Raw genomic sequence first — 18455 nt, forward strand, 5'->3', positions numbered from 1 at the left:
TAAATGTTCCACTTGTCTATGAAAGGCCTGGTAAAAAGTGTGTTTTTTTTCCCCCTCAAACTTCACATAACACTGTCTTGTGGTCAGTTTACATGCAAATAGTACTTGGCAAAAGTTATTAAAATTTTACTGGCATATAAGTGTAAAACCTAATTCACATGGACGCAGGGCGCCATACAGTATGAAGTGCCATTTATCTTTTTGAACTAGAGTGGGGCTGTGTAGGCAGCCTGTATGCGAACAGGAACCCATCGACTTTATAGACTCTTTCACACAGCCTAGTTTAAATGGTCTCTGCTTCAGACTCTGTGCCTGTGCTGTGTGGGGGAGTTCATACAACCGCTACATCTCTATTCACTTATATAGACTGCACACTAGTCCAAAAAGATAAACAAATGACTCTTAATGTTTGGGGCTCTGCACTTGTTGATTAAGCATTAGAGGTTGTAAAGGTACAATTTTTTTTCCTAAATAGCTTCTTTACCTTAGTGCAGTCCTCCTTCACTTCATTCTTTCGATTTTGCTTTTAAATGTCCTTATTTCTTCTGAGAAATCCTCACTTCCTGTTCTTCTGTCTGTAACTCCACACAGTAATGCAAGGCTTTCTCCCTGGTGTGGAGTGTCGTGCTTGCCCCCTCCCTTGGACTACAGGAGAGTCAGGACGCTCTCTGCGTTGCAGATAAAGGAGCTGTGTGTTAGTGGGCGTCCTGACACTCCTGTAGTCCAATGGAGGGGGCGAGCACGACACTCCACACCAGGGAGAAAGCTTTGCATTACGGTGTGTATTTAGACAGAAGAACAGGAAGTGAGGATTTCTCAGAAGAAATAAGGACATTTAAAAGCAAAATGGAAGGATGAGGTAAGTGAAGGAGGACTGCACTAGGTTAAAGGAAGCTATTTAGGGGGAAAAAATTGTACCTTTACAACCACTTTAAGTGTTTTGAGATTGGTTTCTGTTCTCTCTGCAGTAATTACAGCAGTGCCAGGAAATGTTCCTGAATGTGTTTTTTGCCCTGGAAGTCGCAAGAAGTACTCTTAAGGAACTGAATAATTAGCAATCATGTTGGAATAAAGAATTTCAAGATGTATGAGACACTATGGAGGAAAAAAACAGTGATACTGACCACTGGAAGGCCTGATGGCTGAAGATTGTATTAGCTGTACATAGTTTAAAGGCCATCTCTACTATAGGCACATGTGAGCTGATTTTAGCTCACATGGCAGTCTGAGAAATTTCAACTCTTTCCTCAAGTACCCCCAACAGGCCATGTTTTGGAAGTTTCTCTTGGATAAAATAGCTGTCCAAAATATCAAGCCATTGACTCTGATTTAAAGCACCTGCAAATATGGCCTGTTGGTGATACTTGAGGACAGGGTTAAAACCACTCATCTATACCTTACCATATAACTAACGTGATGCCCAACGCTGCAGCTAAACTAATTATTGTCACCCCAGGGCAGGGATACCTTGCTGGCATGATTTTTTGAAAGGAAGATATTTAAAATAGGATTACAGTTTTTGACATCACAGGAACCATGTGTAACAAGTGTTAGATTTTAATTCTGTTTCAGTTATTTGGATGAAGTCAAAATCGTAAACTGTAGTGCAGGGGTACGCAACCTAGGCCCTCCAGCCTTCATGAGACCCTGATAATCGCAGGCATGACTCCTAGAGGCATGATGGGATTTGTAGTTTCACCACAGCTGGAGAGCCAAGGTTGCCTACCCCTGCTGTAGTGTGTGTGTGTGTGTAGTCCTCTTTACTTGTTCTATAGGATATGTTTAGTTCATGATCTCTATGTGGACGAAATGTAATTATTTTTTTCTTGATTTGCAGAGTAAACGAGACCATCTACTGATGAATGTAAAGTGGTACTACCGTCAGTCAGAGGTTCCAGACTCGGTTTACCAGCACTTGGTACAAGATCGGCACAATGAAAATGGTGAGTTGTTTTTTCTCTCGCCTACAGCAGTTGTGATGAATATGTTATACAACAATACAATATTTTCTTTTTTACACTTGTGTAGATTCTGGACGGGAGCTGGTCATTACAGATCCAGTCATTCGGAATCGAGAGCTCTTCATCTCTGATTATGTTGACACTTATCATGCAGCTGCTCTCAGGTAAATCTTCACAGGTTTTTGTTTTGTTCCCATGGGTTTCGTCTGAATGGCTTATGTTTAGAGGGGTGTTTTCAGGTGAGAAATGGGTGAACTTGACAAGAGAAAAATAAAGGGGCTGCTTTAGCCATCTAAAAAAAAAACCTTAGTTGCCTGGCTATCATATCAACATGCTGACTGCAGTACTTTCGTTCCAACAATCATGCAGATCATAAGGATCAGAATACCCAAACTTTTAATCTGCACGCCTATCTGTGTCAGAGATCCAAAGTAGTGAAGCAAAAAATTGAAGAAAGGCAGTCGGGCAACTAGCACTTTTCAAGAAGATCTCAACTACGGCTGCCTCATTTTCTCATTCATAACAGCTTTACTTTAGAGAAGTCTGCTCACATAATTTGTGATAAAAACATCTTTGCCATTCTAAAGCTTCCCTCCAACCACTTTGCATATTATATCTATACTGTGATTCTGTACTTGCCAAATATGCTGCAGAAATCTCTCTCCACGAAGTCTGGCTGCAGCCATTTTAACTGTGGGCAGCTAAAGCTTCCAGGATTTACAAAGGCACACCTCCAACTCTGCAGCCTTCATTGGCCCTCTTATGACTCGCCCCCCCCCCCTCACTTCCTGGCAAACACTCAGGAGAAAGAGAGAGAGCTGTGCATGATGTCATAAACCTAGGCTAATGACCAGACAAGAATCAGGAAGTGGGCTTTATAAGGTATTTACTGGCAGAAAAAAATGTTTTACCATTCAAAGTTAAAATAAGGGCAGAAGATTTCATAATAGATGGAAAGTTAAAAAATGCCTGAAGGTCCACTTTAAAGAATCTCCCCCAAAATATTAAGGGGTAGATTCAGAAAGAATTTACGCTGGCGTATCTATTGATACGCCGCGTAACTTCTAGGATGCTCCGGCGTATCTTTTTTCTGTATTCAGAAAACAAGATACGCCGGAATTTTGCTAAGATCCGACTGGCGTAAGTCTCTTACGCCGTCGTATCTTAGTTGCATATTTACGCTGGCCGCTAGGTGGCGCTTCCGTCGATTTACGCAATGAATATGCAAATTGGGTAGATACGCCGATTCAGAAACGTACGTCCGCCTGGCGCATTTTTTTACTTCATTTACGTTAGGCTTTTTCCGGCCTAAAGTCACCCCTGCTATATGAGGCGTATCCTATGTTAAGTATGGACGTCGGGCCGGCGCATAATTTTCCGTAAGTCGTTCGCGAATAGGGCTGTGCGTAATTTACGTTCACGTCGAAAGCATTGGCTTTTTGCGGGTTAATTTGGAGCATGCACACTGGGTTACGTTCACGGACGGCGCATGCGCCGTTAGTCAAAAACGTCAATTACGTGAGGTCAGCCTTCATTACCATACAACACGCCCACTACATGGATAATTTGAATTCCGCGGGCTTACGTCGGACCACATATGCTACGCCGCCTTAACTTAGGGCGCAGGTTCTTTCTGAATACAGAACCTGCCTCACTGTTACGGCGGGCTATTTGAATCTACCCCTAAGTCAGCAACTACAAACATGCTTAGTGTAAACAGCACAATGTGCTGTCTATTATATCTTGTGCATAGGTGGCTATCCAGTCTCTCTCCTGATCGGCTGAAATACATAGCGGGTGCATTGGCTCCCGCTGCTGTCAATCAAAATTAGTTAGCCAATGAGCAGGGAGAGGGGGCAGGGCCGAGCCGCAGCTCGACGTCTGAATGAACACACAGAGCAGCAGTTCGGCTTGGATACCCCCATAGCAAGCTGCTTGCTGTGGGGGCACATGGCAGGAGGTAGGGGCCAGGAGCCCCAGCGAGGGACCTGAAAAGAGGCTGCTCTGTGTAAAACCACTGCACAGAGAAGGTAATTATGACATGTTTGTTTATTTTTAAACTTTAGTATCACTTTGAATGTTCTATTTTCCCTGATGTCTATAGACAAGTAGCAAATAAATGCAATTAGTAGGTTAAATCTTTATTATACAGGAGTTAGTTGAGCCTAGATTTGATGGTGTAGCTCTATATGCGTTAAGGTAACACAATGTACTCTAAGCCACATTCGTGGGCTTTGTGGGGAAGTGGAAAGTTTATGGAAGGGACCTGGTCTATTTCAAACTGGAGTGAAAAGAGGTGAAGTTGAAATTATTTTCCTGGCACAGCTTTGCACTTGGCGGTCTGTGGTATGGTTGCCGGCAGAACGTGAAACCGAGTAATCTGTTTGATAATAACGCTCAGATGGCGCTTAAGTAAAACCATCTGGATACATTTTGCTTTGTTCAGAGCCACATAACCAGAGCTGCTGATTTCAAGGCAAATTAGCTCCAACTTGTGCTTGGGGCGTCTGGAGCTAGAGACCAGAGAGTGGATAATCTTCGTTCACTTACAGCACAGCTTTACTGGAACCCCACACATTCCTGCAGAGCCTGGTGATAGACATCCTACCTGGACAGGGTATGCTATAGTACGTATGTGTACAGGTTTAGGTGTTGTAGATCCTGGTGATCTTAAGCTCTAACACTGTGATCTCAGTCATTTATTTACAGTATAATCCACCAAAAAAAACAAGAGGCTGTAAATGTGTATAGTGAACATAATTTGTGTTTTTCCATTATGCATAAAGCAATGCTCTTCATAGGTTATAGCTGTATGTTGAGGCAGTAATTGGTCCACCCAAAACAAATAAATGGATCTTATAGGTGATCTCTCTGTGCTTTACTTGCTGCTGTGCCATTATAAGGGGTTCCCATTCTCCCTGTTGTGATTAATAATACGACAAATGTAATAAGAGTAGCTAAAAAAATAAAAAGCTGGGCAGCAACACCAAAATCTATGGAAGAGATTTTTTTGTGGTGTATCCACAGCAAGAATCCAAGAGCTGCCCCCCCACTCCAACATGCTTTGGCTAAACCTTAAATGTAATTTTAAGGGGGCCTGACCCTTTATATGAAAATGTATTATCTCAAAATCCCAAATTCTTGGTTGTCCCCAGAAAAGTAATAGAGGGGGAAATCTTCCAATGGGGACACTGGTTCTGGTGGCTTGGGGTCCCCAAGGCATTCCCTTAAAGGGGTTGTAAGGTAGATGTTTTTTCACCTTAATGCATTCTATGCATTAAGGTGAAAAAACATCCGAGCATTAGCGCCCCCCCCGAGCCCCCCTTTACTTACCTGACCCCTAAAAAGACATTGGCAAGCGCTACTGTCAATCATATCCAATGACGCGGCGTGAAGGGGTGGGGCCGAGTGATACAGTGATCGGCTATGGCCGCTGGCTGTATCACAGGAGCGCGCCCGCAAGGACTTTCCACCATGCGAGCTATAGGAAAGTTTTTAAAGCTCTACTTTAATATAAGTGTGAAGGCCATGCTGCTGTTTTACACCAAGTCATCAAAACAAAGTTAGTTCATCCAAAGTACCCAAGAAGGAGCACTGACCAGCATAGCCTCATTAAAGTTTTATAGCAAAATATTGTTTTCAGTCAACAGGTCCAAAGCTGCATTACAGTTGCTCTTAAAGCGGAGGTTCCGCCGATTTTTTTTAATTTTTATTTTAAAAGTCAGCAGCTACAAATACTGCAGCTGCTGACCTTTAAAAAAAAATGGACACTTACCTGTACAGCGTGCCCGCGATTTCAGCAGACGAGGCTGAGCAATCGCTCAGTCCTCGGCCTCTTCCGCTGCCATCCTGGTTAAGGGAATCAAAAAGTGAAGCCTTACGCCTTCACTGTCCGGTTCCCTACTGCGCAAGTGTTGCGGCGCGCCGTCACTGGTCCCCACTCTCTGCTGGGAACAGTGTTTCCCAGAAGACAGCGTGGGGGTAACGTAGGGGGGCCAGACTCCCACAGGAGTCAGAACCAGGAAGTTGTGCAAATACCTGTCTTAGGTATCTGCACCCTCCTCCCCCTGAAAGGTGCCAAATGTGACACCGGAGGGGGGGAGGGTTCCAAAAAGCGGAAGTTCAGTTTTTGTGTGAACCTCCGCTTTAAATGCACTTTTCTTGCATTACACCTTCTACTTTTGGGTGTAGTGGAGGCGGAGCAGTTAGGAGAAGAGTCTGTGTACTAACAGATATACACAGTATGTGAGCCGACTATTTACAGCAGAGGGCAATGTGTAGGATGGCAGTGACTTCCTGATGTGTCAGTTGGGTTAAGTTGAGGACGAAATGCTTGGAGTTGCAGTTATAAAGTGGAACCCCCTTGACTATGCTCTATCCCAGAAGCACTATTTTATCTATTGAAATCACTAATAACACTGAGACTAAATAGTAGGCTGATGGTGTCAGGAGATAGGAGCATCCTCACTTACCAACTACTAAACAATACCTTTCGTGATTTGTAAACGATCCCAAACAAAAACAACCCATTCGGTTTAAAATAGAAACAAAAGGCAAAACATTTGTGTATAGATATAAAAAAAAATATATAAATACCCTTTTCCCCCTTTTTTATAATTGATCACATTACCTCTATTCTCAGCTGTATAAGAGCTGGGGGAAGAGAAACGGCAGTACTCTGATCTTCCCAGTGAATGGCTGCACAGGAAAGGAGGGAGTTTTATAACGCATCTGATTATTGTAGGCGAGTATACTGCGTTCCCAGCACAACTAGAGAACTGACCACAGTGTGTTCTCCTGCTTAGTGTGGTCATAGGAAATGATTTCACACAAAGGAAGCAGTACAAAGAGAAGAGAATACCTTCTCATACAAGTACATGGTACAGCAGGGACATATCAAGAATATGAAATGTTGGGTTTACATATTCTTAAATAGAAGAGTTTTCAGACTTGTTCATTTCTCTCATAATAAACCAAACAGAAGAGCAGAGCTCAAGGTTTCCTTTGCTCTAGATTTTGACTTTTACGAAGCTTTAACTTCAGCTCCTAACTTCAAGCGTTTCCCAGCGGTCACAAAGCATTTAGAGCTAACGCTATTTGAACAACTATGCTCGGTCCAGACCCCACTACACCATAATTTATCCATTATCTATGTAATGTTTATCAGAAATGAAGACCCCTTTTAATGGTGGGAGAAGAAAGCAAGACATTTTTGCAAGCTCAATACTAGTAAATACTAGCTACTTAGAGGGTGTAGAGAACCCCCTACAAAACTTCATCCAATAAAGCCACAAGTCTCACAATTATGCTACAGGTGCCTGGAGGCTGAAAGTGCACTCCTGCATACGATTCTCCTAAACTTCATGATTTCTGGGGTACAGTGAATGTGGCCATTCAAGGCCCTTGTAGCTTTGTATGTTGCAAACTGACAGTGTACCTACAAAATACATACAAGATACATACAAATGTATGGCACTCATTGCATCTTTACAAAGAATAGCAGCAAATCATACAATCAACCTACTTTCACTTTCCCTGTTATTGTTTCTTCATCTCCCACCCCCCCCTTTTTTTTTCTCTCTTCCCATCTCTGCCCACCTGTTTCCCCCCTTTGCCCAATTCCTCAATACAAACCCCCACCCCCCCCTCAACCCACGTCAAACGCACCAGACCAGTGTTCTCCAAACTGCGGACCGAGGGCCAAGTGCGGCCCTTTGCTATTCTTTATCCGGCCCTCAGGGCATTTTTCCTTCCAATGATGCGAAGCACTATTCTTTCCACTGACACCGACAATGGGGCCCCTAATCCAACCTAATACCAGTATTGGGGCATTATTCTTCCCACTAATACCAAAGATGAGACATTACTACTCCTCCTAAGGACCACCAACCATTCTCACTGATGCTGGACCCTGAACTGTCCACAACCCCCCCCCCCCCAAAGTCTGAAGGACAGTGAACGAGCCCCTTGTTGTTTGAAAAGTTTGGAGACCCCTGTACTAGACCCTTCCATCTCTCCCTTTATTGTGTGTACTGTTGTCACAGATTATGAAAAAAAAAATCCCAATTTTGGGCTGTCCACAGCAAAAGAACAACTAGGAATTCCCTACTTTTGCGACAAGAAGTGAAGGAAAATATCTCCAATGGGACATAGATGCCAACAAACTGACAGGGGTTGTAACCCCTCCCTTATTCTTTCCTAAACGAGAAAAAAGCTTTTCCTTTAGTTCTGCATTAGTATACTGTATAAAAAAATGGTTATTTTCCAATGCAGGAACAAACCAGGGCCTTTAGGCAAGATATCTGCCTATACAAATATCTATGGCAGGTGGCATACTTTTACCTAAAACCAGCAAATTTCACCTTTTATCAGTACAGTGCAGACAGACCCGTGATTGGTTGCATTGATGTGTGACAGCACTGTGATCTTATTACATTTAATGGCAACCATCTTTCTTTCTGTGCTTTTATCTTGGTATATATTTGTGTATGGTACTGCACATCAATGTGATGTATGATCTCTGGAAATCATTTTGGTAACTTTGTAATCTGTTTTTGTTTTTTTAGAGGCAAGTGCAACATCTCCCATTTCTCAGATATATTTGCTGCTCGGGAGTTTAAAGCCAGGCTAGACTCCTTCTTCTACATCCTGGGGTACAATCCAGAGACTCGGTAAGCTGTCCTAGTATTACTTTTTCTCAGTTTTGTGTTCTGTTTTCTGTACATTGATAAGCTGTACTTCACTGTTTTATGCGTCATAACTAAATTATTCACATCGTCGGACGCATTCTTTTCTGCTAAATGCAGAAAGAGGCCTTGGCAGTTCTTAATCTGGAATAGAGTAGGAGTTAAGTTAACCCTCCACAGATTTGATTATGGGTTTGTTAACAAGTATGAATAGCTGCATGTAAAAAAAGAATGTTAATGCCTGATACTGTGACAGGCATTGAGTGCTGGAAGAACATACAGTAGTTGTAATGAACGGCTCGGTGCTTTGTCACTCCTGAGCTAAACACAGTTACCTCAACTACTGGTTTTGAATACAGCCTGTGTTCGTTAGAGAGGTGAAAGAGGTTGGCGCTCTTGTTTTGATTAGGCTTCATTCACACTTATGCGATTTGTTACGCGACTTTGAACATCAAAGTTGCATGACAAATTGCTTCTCATTCTTTACAATGACACCAGTTCAAATTGGTGCGACTTTGAAAATGTGCCTGCAATACTTTGATGCAACTTTTGATGCGACTTTGATCCATAGAATGTAAAGTTGGATCAAAGTTGCACTCCAAAGTCTCACTGGAAATTGAGCATCTTTGAAGACACGCTAATGTGAATAGAGCGTAATAGTCAGACGTACAAGGCCTTGTGTTTTCAGATGTAGTGGTTTGTCCATCTGCAAGAGTTGTTGCCTGAAGGCTTTGCATGCAGTATATGGTATATGCCAGTATTATTAAACAGTAAGTGTTTGTCAGTAGTGTGCTTCACTTGATTGGCTTTATGCTACTGCATTGTATTTGGAAGTAAATGTGTGCATTTGTAGTCTGTTTATTTTCAAAGTTATTAAATGAGGGCTTATTCACACCAGATCCACTCCTGTGCATTCTTAATCTGCTTTAAAAAAAAACATCCACAGTGTTTTCCATGTATTCCAATGGACCAGTTCACACCAGTGCAGACAAGAAAAGTAGGGCTTGTGTCAAGTGCATCAGGAATACTTCAGTTTTAGATGCTTCTGAGGTCATTCAGTTGCAATTCCTTCTAGAAATAAACCAGCACTGTTCATAACTCTTTTATGGTTTCTAATGGCACGGTTCACACCAGTGCAGTCATATCTAAGGCTTTCCAGTTCTGGATTGTACTGGAATGTGGTAAAACGCACCAGACGCAGTACTGTGGAAAAAGAACAGGTAAAAAAGATAAAAAGCATCTGGAGTGCATCCGGAAAAGCATCGCAACGCACCAAAAATGCAAATGCAGAAACGCATCTGGAAAGGATCTTTAAAGCAAGTTTTTTTTTTTTTTTTGTGGTGTGAACCAGCCCTGAATGTTTAATGTAAATCCCAACAATGAATTTCTCTTATTTGGTCTGCTAAAAATAACATTTAGGGCTAGTTCACGCCATAGAAACGCAGTCCGGATGCATTACAGATGCTTTTCTGCATGCACTTTTTTGATGCAGTCCAGTGCATCCCCCTTTTTCTTAACCTTTAAACTAGGACAAGTGTGTTCCAGTGCATTTTTTGTGCATTCCAGTGCGTTTTTGATGAGTTTTATAGTGTTCCAGTGCAGGAAAAATGCAGCGTGTTCTAATTTTTTTTTTCTGGAGCTGGAATGCACTGGAACTGCAAGCACTGCTGTGAACTCTGCCATTAAAAACCCTATAACCTACTTTCCATGTGTTTATGATGCAGAAAAAAAAATGCACTAGACTGCATGTGGTAAGAACTGGCCCTAAAAGTGTTTCAACTGTAAACTGTACATGAAGTCCAAAATACCTGTTGTTCCTGCTCTTGTGAGCTGATAACTTTTTTGGGGGGGTTCTAGAGATGAGGGAGATGTCTGTGTTCTTAATACACACTATTAGATTTTCTGCAGATTTTTGTCTTCAGATTTACCAAAACCATGTAATGCAAGGGCCTGCCTGACTGCATACAAATAGAAATGCTTAAGGTTTGACCTAATTTTATATGGTTTTAGTAAATCTGAAGACAAAAATCTGCAGAAAATCTAATGGTGTGTATGGGGCCTAAAGTAGGCAGGGCTGACAACATGCTTAGGAATTGAGAGTTTTGTTTCATGTCAGAAAGATAAGCACACATTTTTTATTTATTTTTTGGTTTATCAACAGTTATTTGTACTTAAAGCAGAGGTTCACACCAAAAGTGAACCTCTGCTTTTCGGAACCCTCCCTGCCTCCGGTGTCACATTTGGCACCTTTCAAGGGGTGTGCAAATACCTGTATAATATGGCGGCGGCAGCATCCGAGGACCGGGGCAGGCGTCTGCTTGGGTGCCGACATCGCGGGCGTGCTGGACAGGTAAGTATGCATATTTTAAAAGTCAGCCGCTTCAGTTTTGTAGCTGCTGGCTTTTAATAAAAATCTAATTTTGGCGGACTTCCGCTTTAAAGTGGTTGTAAACCTGTTGAAACCACCTTTACCTACAGGTAATCCTAGATTAAGGCTTACCTGTAGGTGCTCGAAATATCTCCTAAACCTCCACAGTTTAGGAGAAATTTGCAAAAAAAAAAGGGCGCCGATGTCTACAGCGCATGCGCCGTAGACAACGGCGCAGGTGCACTGTAGAAACGACGAACGTGCCGTTTCCAAAGGAGATCATGTCGTGACTGGCGATTCCTGCGTGCATGCGCAAGAGTGACATGGTGGCTCCGGCCAATCACAGCTCCAGAGCCGTCATACTCGGAAGGAAAAGGGTGAAGATGGACACTTCGTTGAGGCAAGGAAATCGGTGACATCGCAGACTTCGGTTTCAGGTAAGTAACACATAATGGGCTATGTAGCCCATTATGCTTTACCTTTGCAGGGAAATAAAACCCATCAGGGTTTACTTTCTCTTTAAAGCATGTTTTTAAATAAAAAAAATATACGGTAATGTGCATGTTTTTAAGGATTCGCTAAATGTTTTCTGCTTTTATGTATGTTTTAGGAATAGTTTTTCTCCTAGATGAGGTGCTGCAGGACACATTGAGTATGTTGCAGTTTTGTATGTTATTAAGGCTGCAAAGTAGTGTCACATTTTGTGAGGCGAGTCCTAACATCGCTCATTATCTGTGGATGGTATGATTCATATTGCTGGTCTCTCATACCTTTTTAGCTTTAAAAAGTAAATCTGTATTTTTCACAGTGATCCACCTACTGCTTATGCGGTAACGGTAGCAGAGCTGTCATTACCATGTAGTAACCATAGAGGGCACTGTTGTCTTGAAATTTGAGTACATTCCTTTTTTGTCCATATGGTCAAAGTTTATGCTTTATCTTAATTATGAATAGCAATCTGTTTTCTTCATACTGACTTGCCTATAGTATATGCTTGTCATAGATCACATTTATAATGTACTATGTCTCACACTCGAAGATGTTTTTTGTGTCTGGCCATTTACTATTACATCAAACCATACATTATGCTTGGTTATGTCACAACATAACACATCACATTGGTCTGCTTTGATGCTAGTCCTAGCTATTTATCTACTACATGTTTGACTATATATACTGTGTGTGGTGGATCATCTGGGTATAGCTGATGTAATGATGGTGATCACTCCTAATTTTGACACATTTACACAAACATATGGAGGCCTGTGCATTAACACAAATTGATACTGTGCTATCTATATACATAGTGCCAATACTAACAAGGTGTTAATATCAAAATGGTGGTGGATTTTGTTAATTTTCTCTTACTAAGGCTGGGTTCACACTGGTCCGACAAACGCTGCGACATTGGGAGCTCATGTGGCATGACGTGTGAAAATCAATGTTTCCCTATGGGAGCCGTCTTAACTGGTCCGACTTTGAAAATGCTCCCTGTACTACTTTGTTCTGACATTGATCCTATTTCAGCCCATTGAATATCATTGAAGTCGGATCAAAGTAGGATCCTTGTCCTTACCATCCGACTTTTGACATCCAACATGTGATTACAGCAGCAGTAAAAGGAATTTATCTCACTCTGGGATTGTTTTGATTGGTCAAACAACAAGTCAGACTATCACAAAGTCGGATCAAAGTAGTATCCTGTTCATGAAAGTCGATGGATGTAGGACCAATGTAGGACCGATGTTGCAGAGCAAAGTAGGATGAAAGTCGTACTACTGTGTGTAGTATAGTGTGAACCCAGCCTCAAGGTTGCCTATAGGCAGAGAAGGCATTCTCAGATGACGTTTAGTAAAGGATTTCCACTCTGCCTGGACCCAGCTTAATGTTTCCTCTCTTGCATGACAAAGATTGCAATACTCGCCTGCAAGGAGGTTTTACTAGAAGTTAACCCATAGCACTGCAGGTTGCTTCAAATAACGAATAAATTGTTGAAAATCTGCAAAGTGGTCTGTGTATGGGTATTTTTGCAAATCTTGTTTTTAGGTTTGAAGCGTGTGAGTGATGGTTAGTGTGAGATTGATACATTAGGCTCTAGCAGAGGAGTATGATCTGCTCTTGTGACCTGTGTGTGCTTAGACCAGGGGTGCTCAACCTGTGGCCCTCCAGCTGTTGTGAAACTACATGTCCCATCATGCCTCGGCCTTTGGGAGTCATGTGTGTAACTGTCAGCCTTGCAATGCCTCATGTGACTTGTAGTTCCGCAACAGCTGGAGGGACACAGGTTGAGCACCCATGGCTTAGACAGTGAGTCAATGCACTGTCGCCCCTTTGCTATAATCCTAACTGATCCAAATGTTTTACAGATCATTATGGATTGCCTGTTGGTGCTTTTATTTCTTTTCAAATTCCATACATTTTGTGTTTATGATCTCATATATAAAAAATACACTTCACTTGACTATATATCCTTGTGCAGGTGGATTCAGCCCTTCTGACTTCTGTTCTGTATAGAGTAAAAATAACCTTTGTGTGCAAAGTTTAACAAGTATGCAACTGTGTACTAACATCTGTCCAGATATAGGCCGTAAAGTTGATAAAGCGGCGATTGGCATGTCGGGCAGAATCTGATGAAGTGACCAGTGATCATCACAAGACAAAACAAACCTCCACTCATCTCAGCAACTCCCCTTCAGGTTTTCTGTTCATCACTTTGGAGTTTACATCACTCCTTGAACATTTCCATAAGCCTTGGCACAGGAGTTCTGCCTTATTGAAACTATTCCAAAGTGCCGCCTGCTTGGAGACACCCAATAGTGTGCTCCGCCCAGGTGTTAGACTTTTTAAAGCAGGGGTCTCAAACTCAAATTACCTGAGGGCCACAAGACAAGTTTTCATATGCCATGGGGGCCCACATGCAAACTTTCAAACTTCAAAAACAACAGTACTGGTGTCAGCGAACACATTATTAACCCCCAGCACTGGTGTCAGCGAGCGCATTATTACCACCAGCACTGGTGTAAGGCAGGGTTTGACAAATTTGCTTGGAATCTAGGAGCCAGCAAACGCACCCCATCCCGACGGGCTTGCGCGCAGAAGCGAACACATACGCGAGCAGCGCCCGCATATGTAAACAGTGTTCAAACCACACAAGTGAGGTATCGCTGCGATTGGTAGAGCGAGAGCAATAATTCTAGCACTAGACCTCCTCTGTAACTTAAAACATGCAACCTGTAGATTTTTTTAAACGTCACCTATGAAGATTTTAAAGGGTAAAAAAGTTTGTCGGCATTCCACAAGCGGACGCAATTTTGAAGCGTGACATGTTGGGTATGAATTTACTCAGGGTAACATTATCTTTCATAATATTAAAAAAAATGGGGATAACTTTACTGTTGTCTTATTTTTTAATTCAAAAAAGTGTAATTTCTTCCCAAAAAAGTGCGCTTGTAAGACCGCTGCGCAAATACGGCGTAACAGAAAGTATTGCAACGATCGCCATTTTATTCTCTGGGGTGTTAGGATAAAAAATATATATAATGTTTGGGGGTTCTAATTAGAGGGAAGAAGATGGCAGTGAAAATAGTGTAAAATGACATTAGAATTGCTGTTTAACTTGTAATGCTTAACTTGTAATACCAACGGCCACCACCAGATGGCGCCAGCTCACATCTGGTGGTAATAACTTGTAATACCAACGGCTCACCACCAGATAGCACCAGCTCAAAAAAAAAAAAAAACTTTTTTTTTTTTTTTTTTTACTCTTTGCTCCCCCCACTTCCACCCTGCCTGCGGGCCATTTATAACTGGTCCGCGGGCCGCAAATGGCCCGCGGGCCGGTACTTTGAGACCACTGTTTTAAAGTCTTGCCTGTGTTGGCTACCTTCTGTGCAATTCTCTAAGGGCCAGTTCACACCAGACGCAGTTCCGTTTCAGTTTCGTGTGCATTTTTTCTGCACTAAAAATGCATGCACAGTGTTTTCCATGTATTCCAGTGGCTCTAGTTGGCTCTAGTTCACACCATGCAGTCAGTTTTATTATGAAAACAGACACAAATATTTAAAATACATGGTATAACCACTCATTAAGTAGAAATCTTTCCCTATAACATTAATTGTGAACAAACGCTCATCATATGAGTGAAAGTGTTACTAAATCCAGTAATATGAAAATAGTTTATCTGCCCAACCCCCACCCCACAGTGCCCACAGCTTATAAATCTTCTTTTTACAATAAAATACTGCCACTATATACCCTTTTGCCTGATCTGTATACCACGGTCACGTGATAAACTGCAGGGTCTGCCCGAGTGCTGAGTGTTCAGGTAGGAGGAGATTTCCACCATAGCCTTTGTCCTTGTGCTGTTATGGGAGGCAGATCATTCATATATGGCCTTGCCCAGAGAGACCCTGCAGGGAGGGGGAGGATCAGTCCATACATGTTTAAATGGCCTTTTTACACAAAGCAGAGGATTACCCCCTTAAGTTCCATAGTAAATATAAAATGCATGCTATTCTGCATATACAGACAGCTTTTACCTGGCGTTTCTTTAGGGGTTCATGCAGACTGGGCTTAAACACCACTGTTTTTTTTATTTCCTGCCTGTAAATGCCCCTCCCTAAGCCTTTGTGTTCATGCACATATATGCGTTTTCAGGCGTATTAAGAGTAGGGTTTACAGGCTGAAAAACAAAACAAAACCATCAAAAGAGGAGTTGGATGCATTTAGAGCTTAAAGCGGAGGTTCACCCAAAAAAAAAAAACACTTTGGACCATCCAAACGAGCATACTAGCATCAGCTAAAGTATGCCTCTTTTTTTTTTATGCGCTGTACTTACGGTTTAATCCGTAAGTTTCGTTTCAGACACCCGCGGGGAATGGGCGTTCCTATGAAGAGTGGAACATGATTGACGGCCGGCTATGGCGCGTCCCACGTTCCGAAAATAGCCGGAGTAGGACTCAGCTCTTCACGGCGCTATACGGCGCCTGCGCATCAGACTAGAAGCTGACTGCGCAGGCGCCGTATATGTCGGAGTCCTATTTCAGCTTTTTTCGGAAGGCATGACGCGCCATAGCTGGACGTCAATCAAGTACCCCATTTCCCGGCCGGAGTCTGAAACGAAAGTTACGGATTAAACCGTAAGTACAGCTAAAAAAAAAAAGGCATACTGTAGCTGACGCTAGTATGCTAGTTTGTATGGTAGATCAAGATTTTTTTTTTTTTCAGTGTGAACCCCTGCTTTAAGCAGTCATTCATTCCAGTGGCTAGAATAAATTAATATTTTGGCCAATGGAATCCATTAACGCTCAAAGGCTTGACATGTCTAAATGTGTGTGCAATACATGGCTTTAGGTGCGTTTTTTTTGGGGGGGGGGGTTTTCATGTTGCTTTTCCCTGCCTGAAATAAAAGGCGTTTAGAGGACAAATTCAAACGCCCAGTGTGGATGAGCCCTAAATTTTACTTTTTTCATTTGGATTGTGTGGGGAAGAGTCAGATCATCTGTTATGTCTTTATTGCTGCTTGTCGCCCTCCCTTTCTCTTTTGTGAAACCCAGGGCACTGCTGAGCTCAGTTTTTATCCCCTCGCTGGGATATATTTTCCATATATATTTCCTTGGAGAATTCTCTAGAGTCTAGTGACCCTGGATCCTTTTGGTGAATTTTAGATAGGAACATAAACTCCAGAAAAGGAAAAGTACAGTGCCTTGAAAAAGTATTTATACCTCCTTTAAAGTTTTCCACATTTTGTCATGTTACAACCAAAAATGGAAATGTATTTAATTGGGATTTTTTGTCATAGACCAACACGAAGTGGCACATAATTGTGAAGTGGTAGGAAAATGATAAATGGTTTTCAACATTTTTTACAAATATCTGAAAAGTGTGGCGTGCATTTATATTCGGCTCCCTTTTATTCTGATACCCCTAAGTAAAGTCTAGTCGAACCAATTGCCTTCAGAAGTCACCTAATTAGTAAATACAGCCCAACTGCGTGTAATTTAATTAGTATAGATACAGCTGTTCTGTGACGCTCTCTAAAGTTTGTTAGAGAACCACAGTGAACAAACAGCATCATGAAGGCCAGGGAACACACCAGACAGGCCAGGGAAAAAGTTATAAAGAAGTTTAAAGCAGGATTAGGTTACAATAAAAAATCCCCAGCTTTGAACATCTCACAGAGCACTGTTCAATCCATCATCTGAAAATAGAAAGGGTATATGGCACAACTGCAAACCTACCAAGACATGGCCGTCCACCTAAACTGACAGGTCGGGCAAGGAGAGCATTCATCAGAGAAGCAATTAAAAGGCCCATGGTAACTATGGAGGAGCTCAGGTAGGAGAATATTAGTCGTGTACTCCACAAATCTGGCCTTTATGTAAAAGTGGCAAGAAGAAAGCCACAAGAAGTCACATTTGCAGATTGCGAGAAGCCATGTGGGGGACACAGCAAACATGTGGAAGAAGGTGCTCTGGTCAGATGAGACCAAAATTGAACTTTTTGGCCTAAAAGCAAAATGCTCTGTGTGGCGGAAAACTAACACTACATCATCCTGAACACACCATCCCCTCAATATAAATGCACGTCACACTTTTCACTATTTGTAAAAAATCTGGAAAACCATTTATAATTTTCCTTCCACTTTAAAAGTATGTGCCACTTTGTGTTGGTCCATCAGATAGATCCCAATAAAATACATTTTTGGTTGTATCATGACATAATGTGGAACGTTTCAAGGGGTATGAATGCTTTTCGAAGGCACTGTAAAAGTGCATCTTAACAGTGACATTGCAAATAAACTTTGAAGCTATTAAAAAAAAGAAAAAAAAGTTAAGGCTAGGGTCATACCAACCTGTAGGGTAAATCGCTGGGTTCTTACTGTGGTGGCTTGTGCAGTGATACCGGAGAGAGTCAGAGACGGCAGCCATGATATCGGAGAGGGTCAGAGACGGCAGCCATGATACCGGAGAGGGTCAGAGACGGCAGCCATGATACCGGAGAGGGTCAGAGACGGCAGCCATGATACCGGAGAGGGTCAGAGACGGCAGCCATGATACCGGAGAGGGTCAGAGACGGCAGCCATGATACCGGAGAGGGTCAGAGACGGCGGCCATGATGCAGGAGATGGGCGGCCATGATGCAGGAGATGGGCGGCCATGATGCAGGAGATGGGCGGCCATGATGCAGGAGATGGGCGGCCATGATGCAGGAGATGGGCGGCCATGATGCAGGAGATGGGCAGCCATGATGCAGGAGATGGGCAGACATGATGCAGGAGATGGGCAGAGACTGCGAACAATGTCCCCCCAAACGACAATGTATGCAATTTCATAAATTTAAGGTTTATGTGGGTCTTATTGTCTGTTATTGATTCACATCACAACTTCATTGATACTTTTTTTTTTTTTTCTTGTGTATGATTTATGGTTTTGCTCATTA

At 42.3% G+C, this 18455-nt stretch overlaps 1 protein-coding gene across 4 annotated transcripts in view; it reads left to right on the plus strand.

Annotated features, from left to right (window-relative positions):
- The window catches only part of RERE (arginine-glutamic acid dipeptide repeats), a 450961-nt gene that overhangs the window by 350577 nt on the left and 81929 nt on the right, over window positions 1-18455 (plus strand). For all 4 annotated transcript variants that reach the window (XM_040325943.1, XM_040325944.1, XM_040325947.1 and 1 more), the window contains 3 exons: window positions 1838-1943; window positions 2029-2125; window positions 8528-8632. In XM_040325943.1, the coding sequence (XP_040181877.1) occupies window positions 1838-1943; window positions 2029-2125; window positions 8528-8632 (308 nt within the window). The remainder of the gene's footprint in view (window positions 1-1837; window positions 1944-2028; window positions 2126-8527; window positions 8633-18455) is intronic.

Source organism: Rana temporaria, chromosome 10 (assembly GCF_905171775.1).
Source record: "Rana temporaria chromosome 10, aRanTem1.1, whole genome shotgun sequence".
In the NCBI taxonomy this organism is placed as follows: domain Eukaryota; kingdom Metazoa; phylum Chordata; class Amphibia; order Anura; family Ranidae; genus Rana; species Rana temporaria.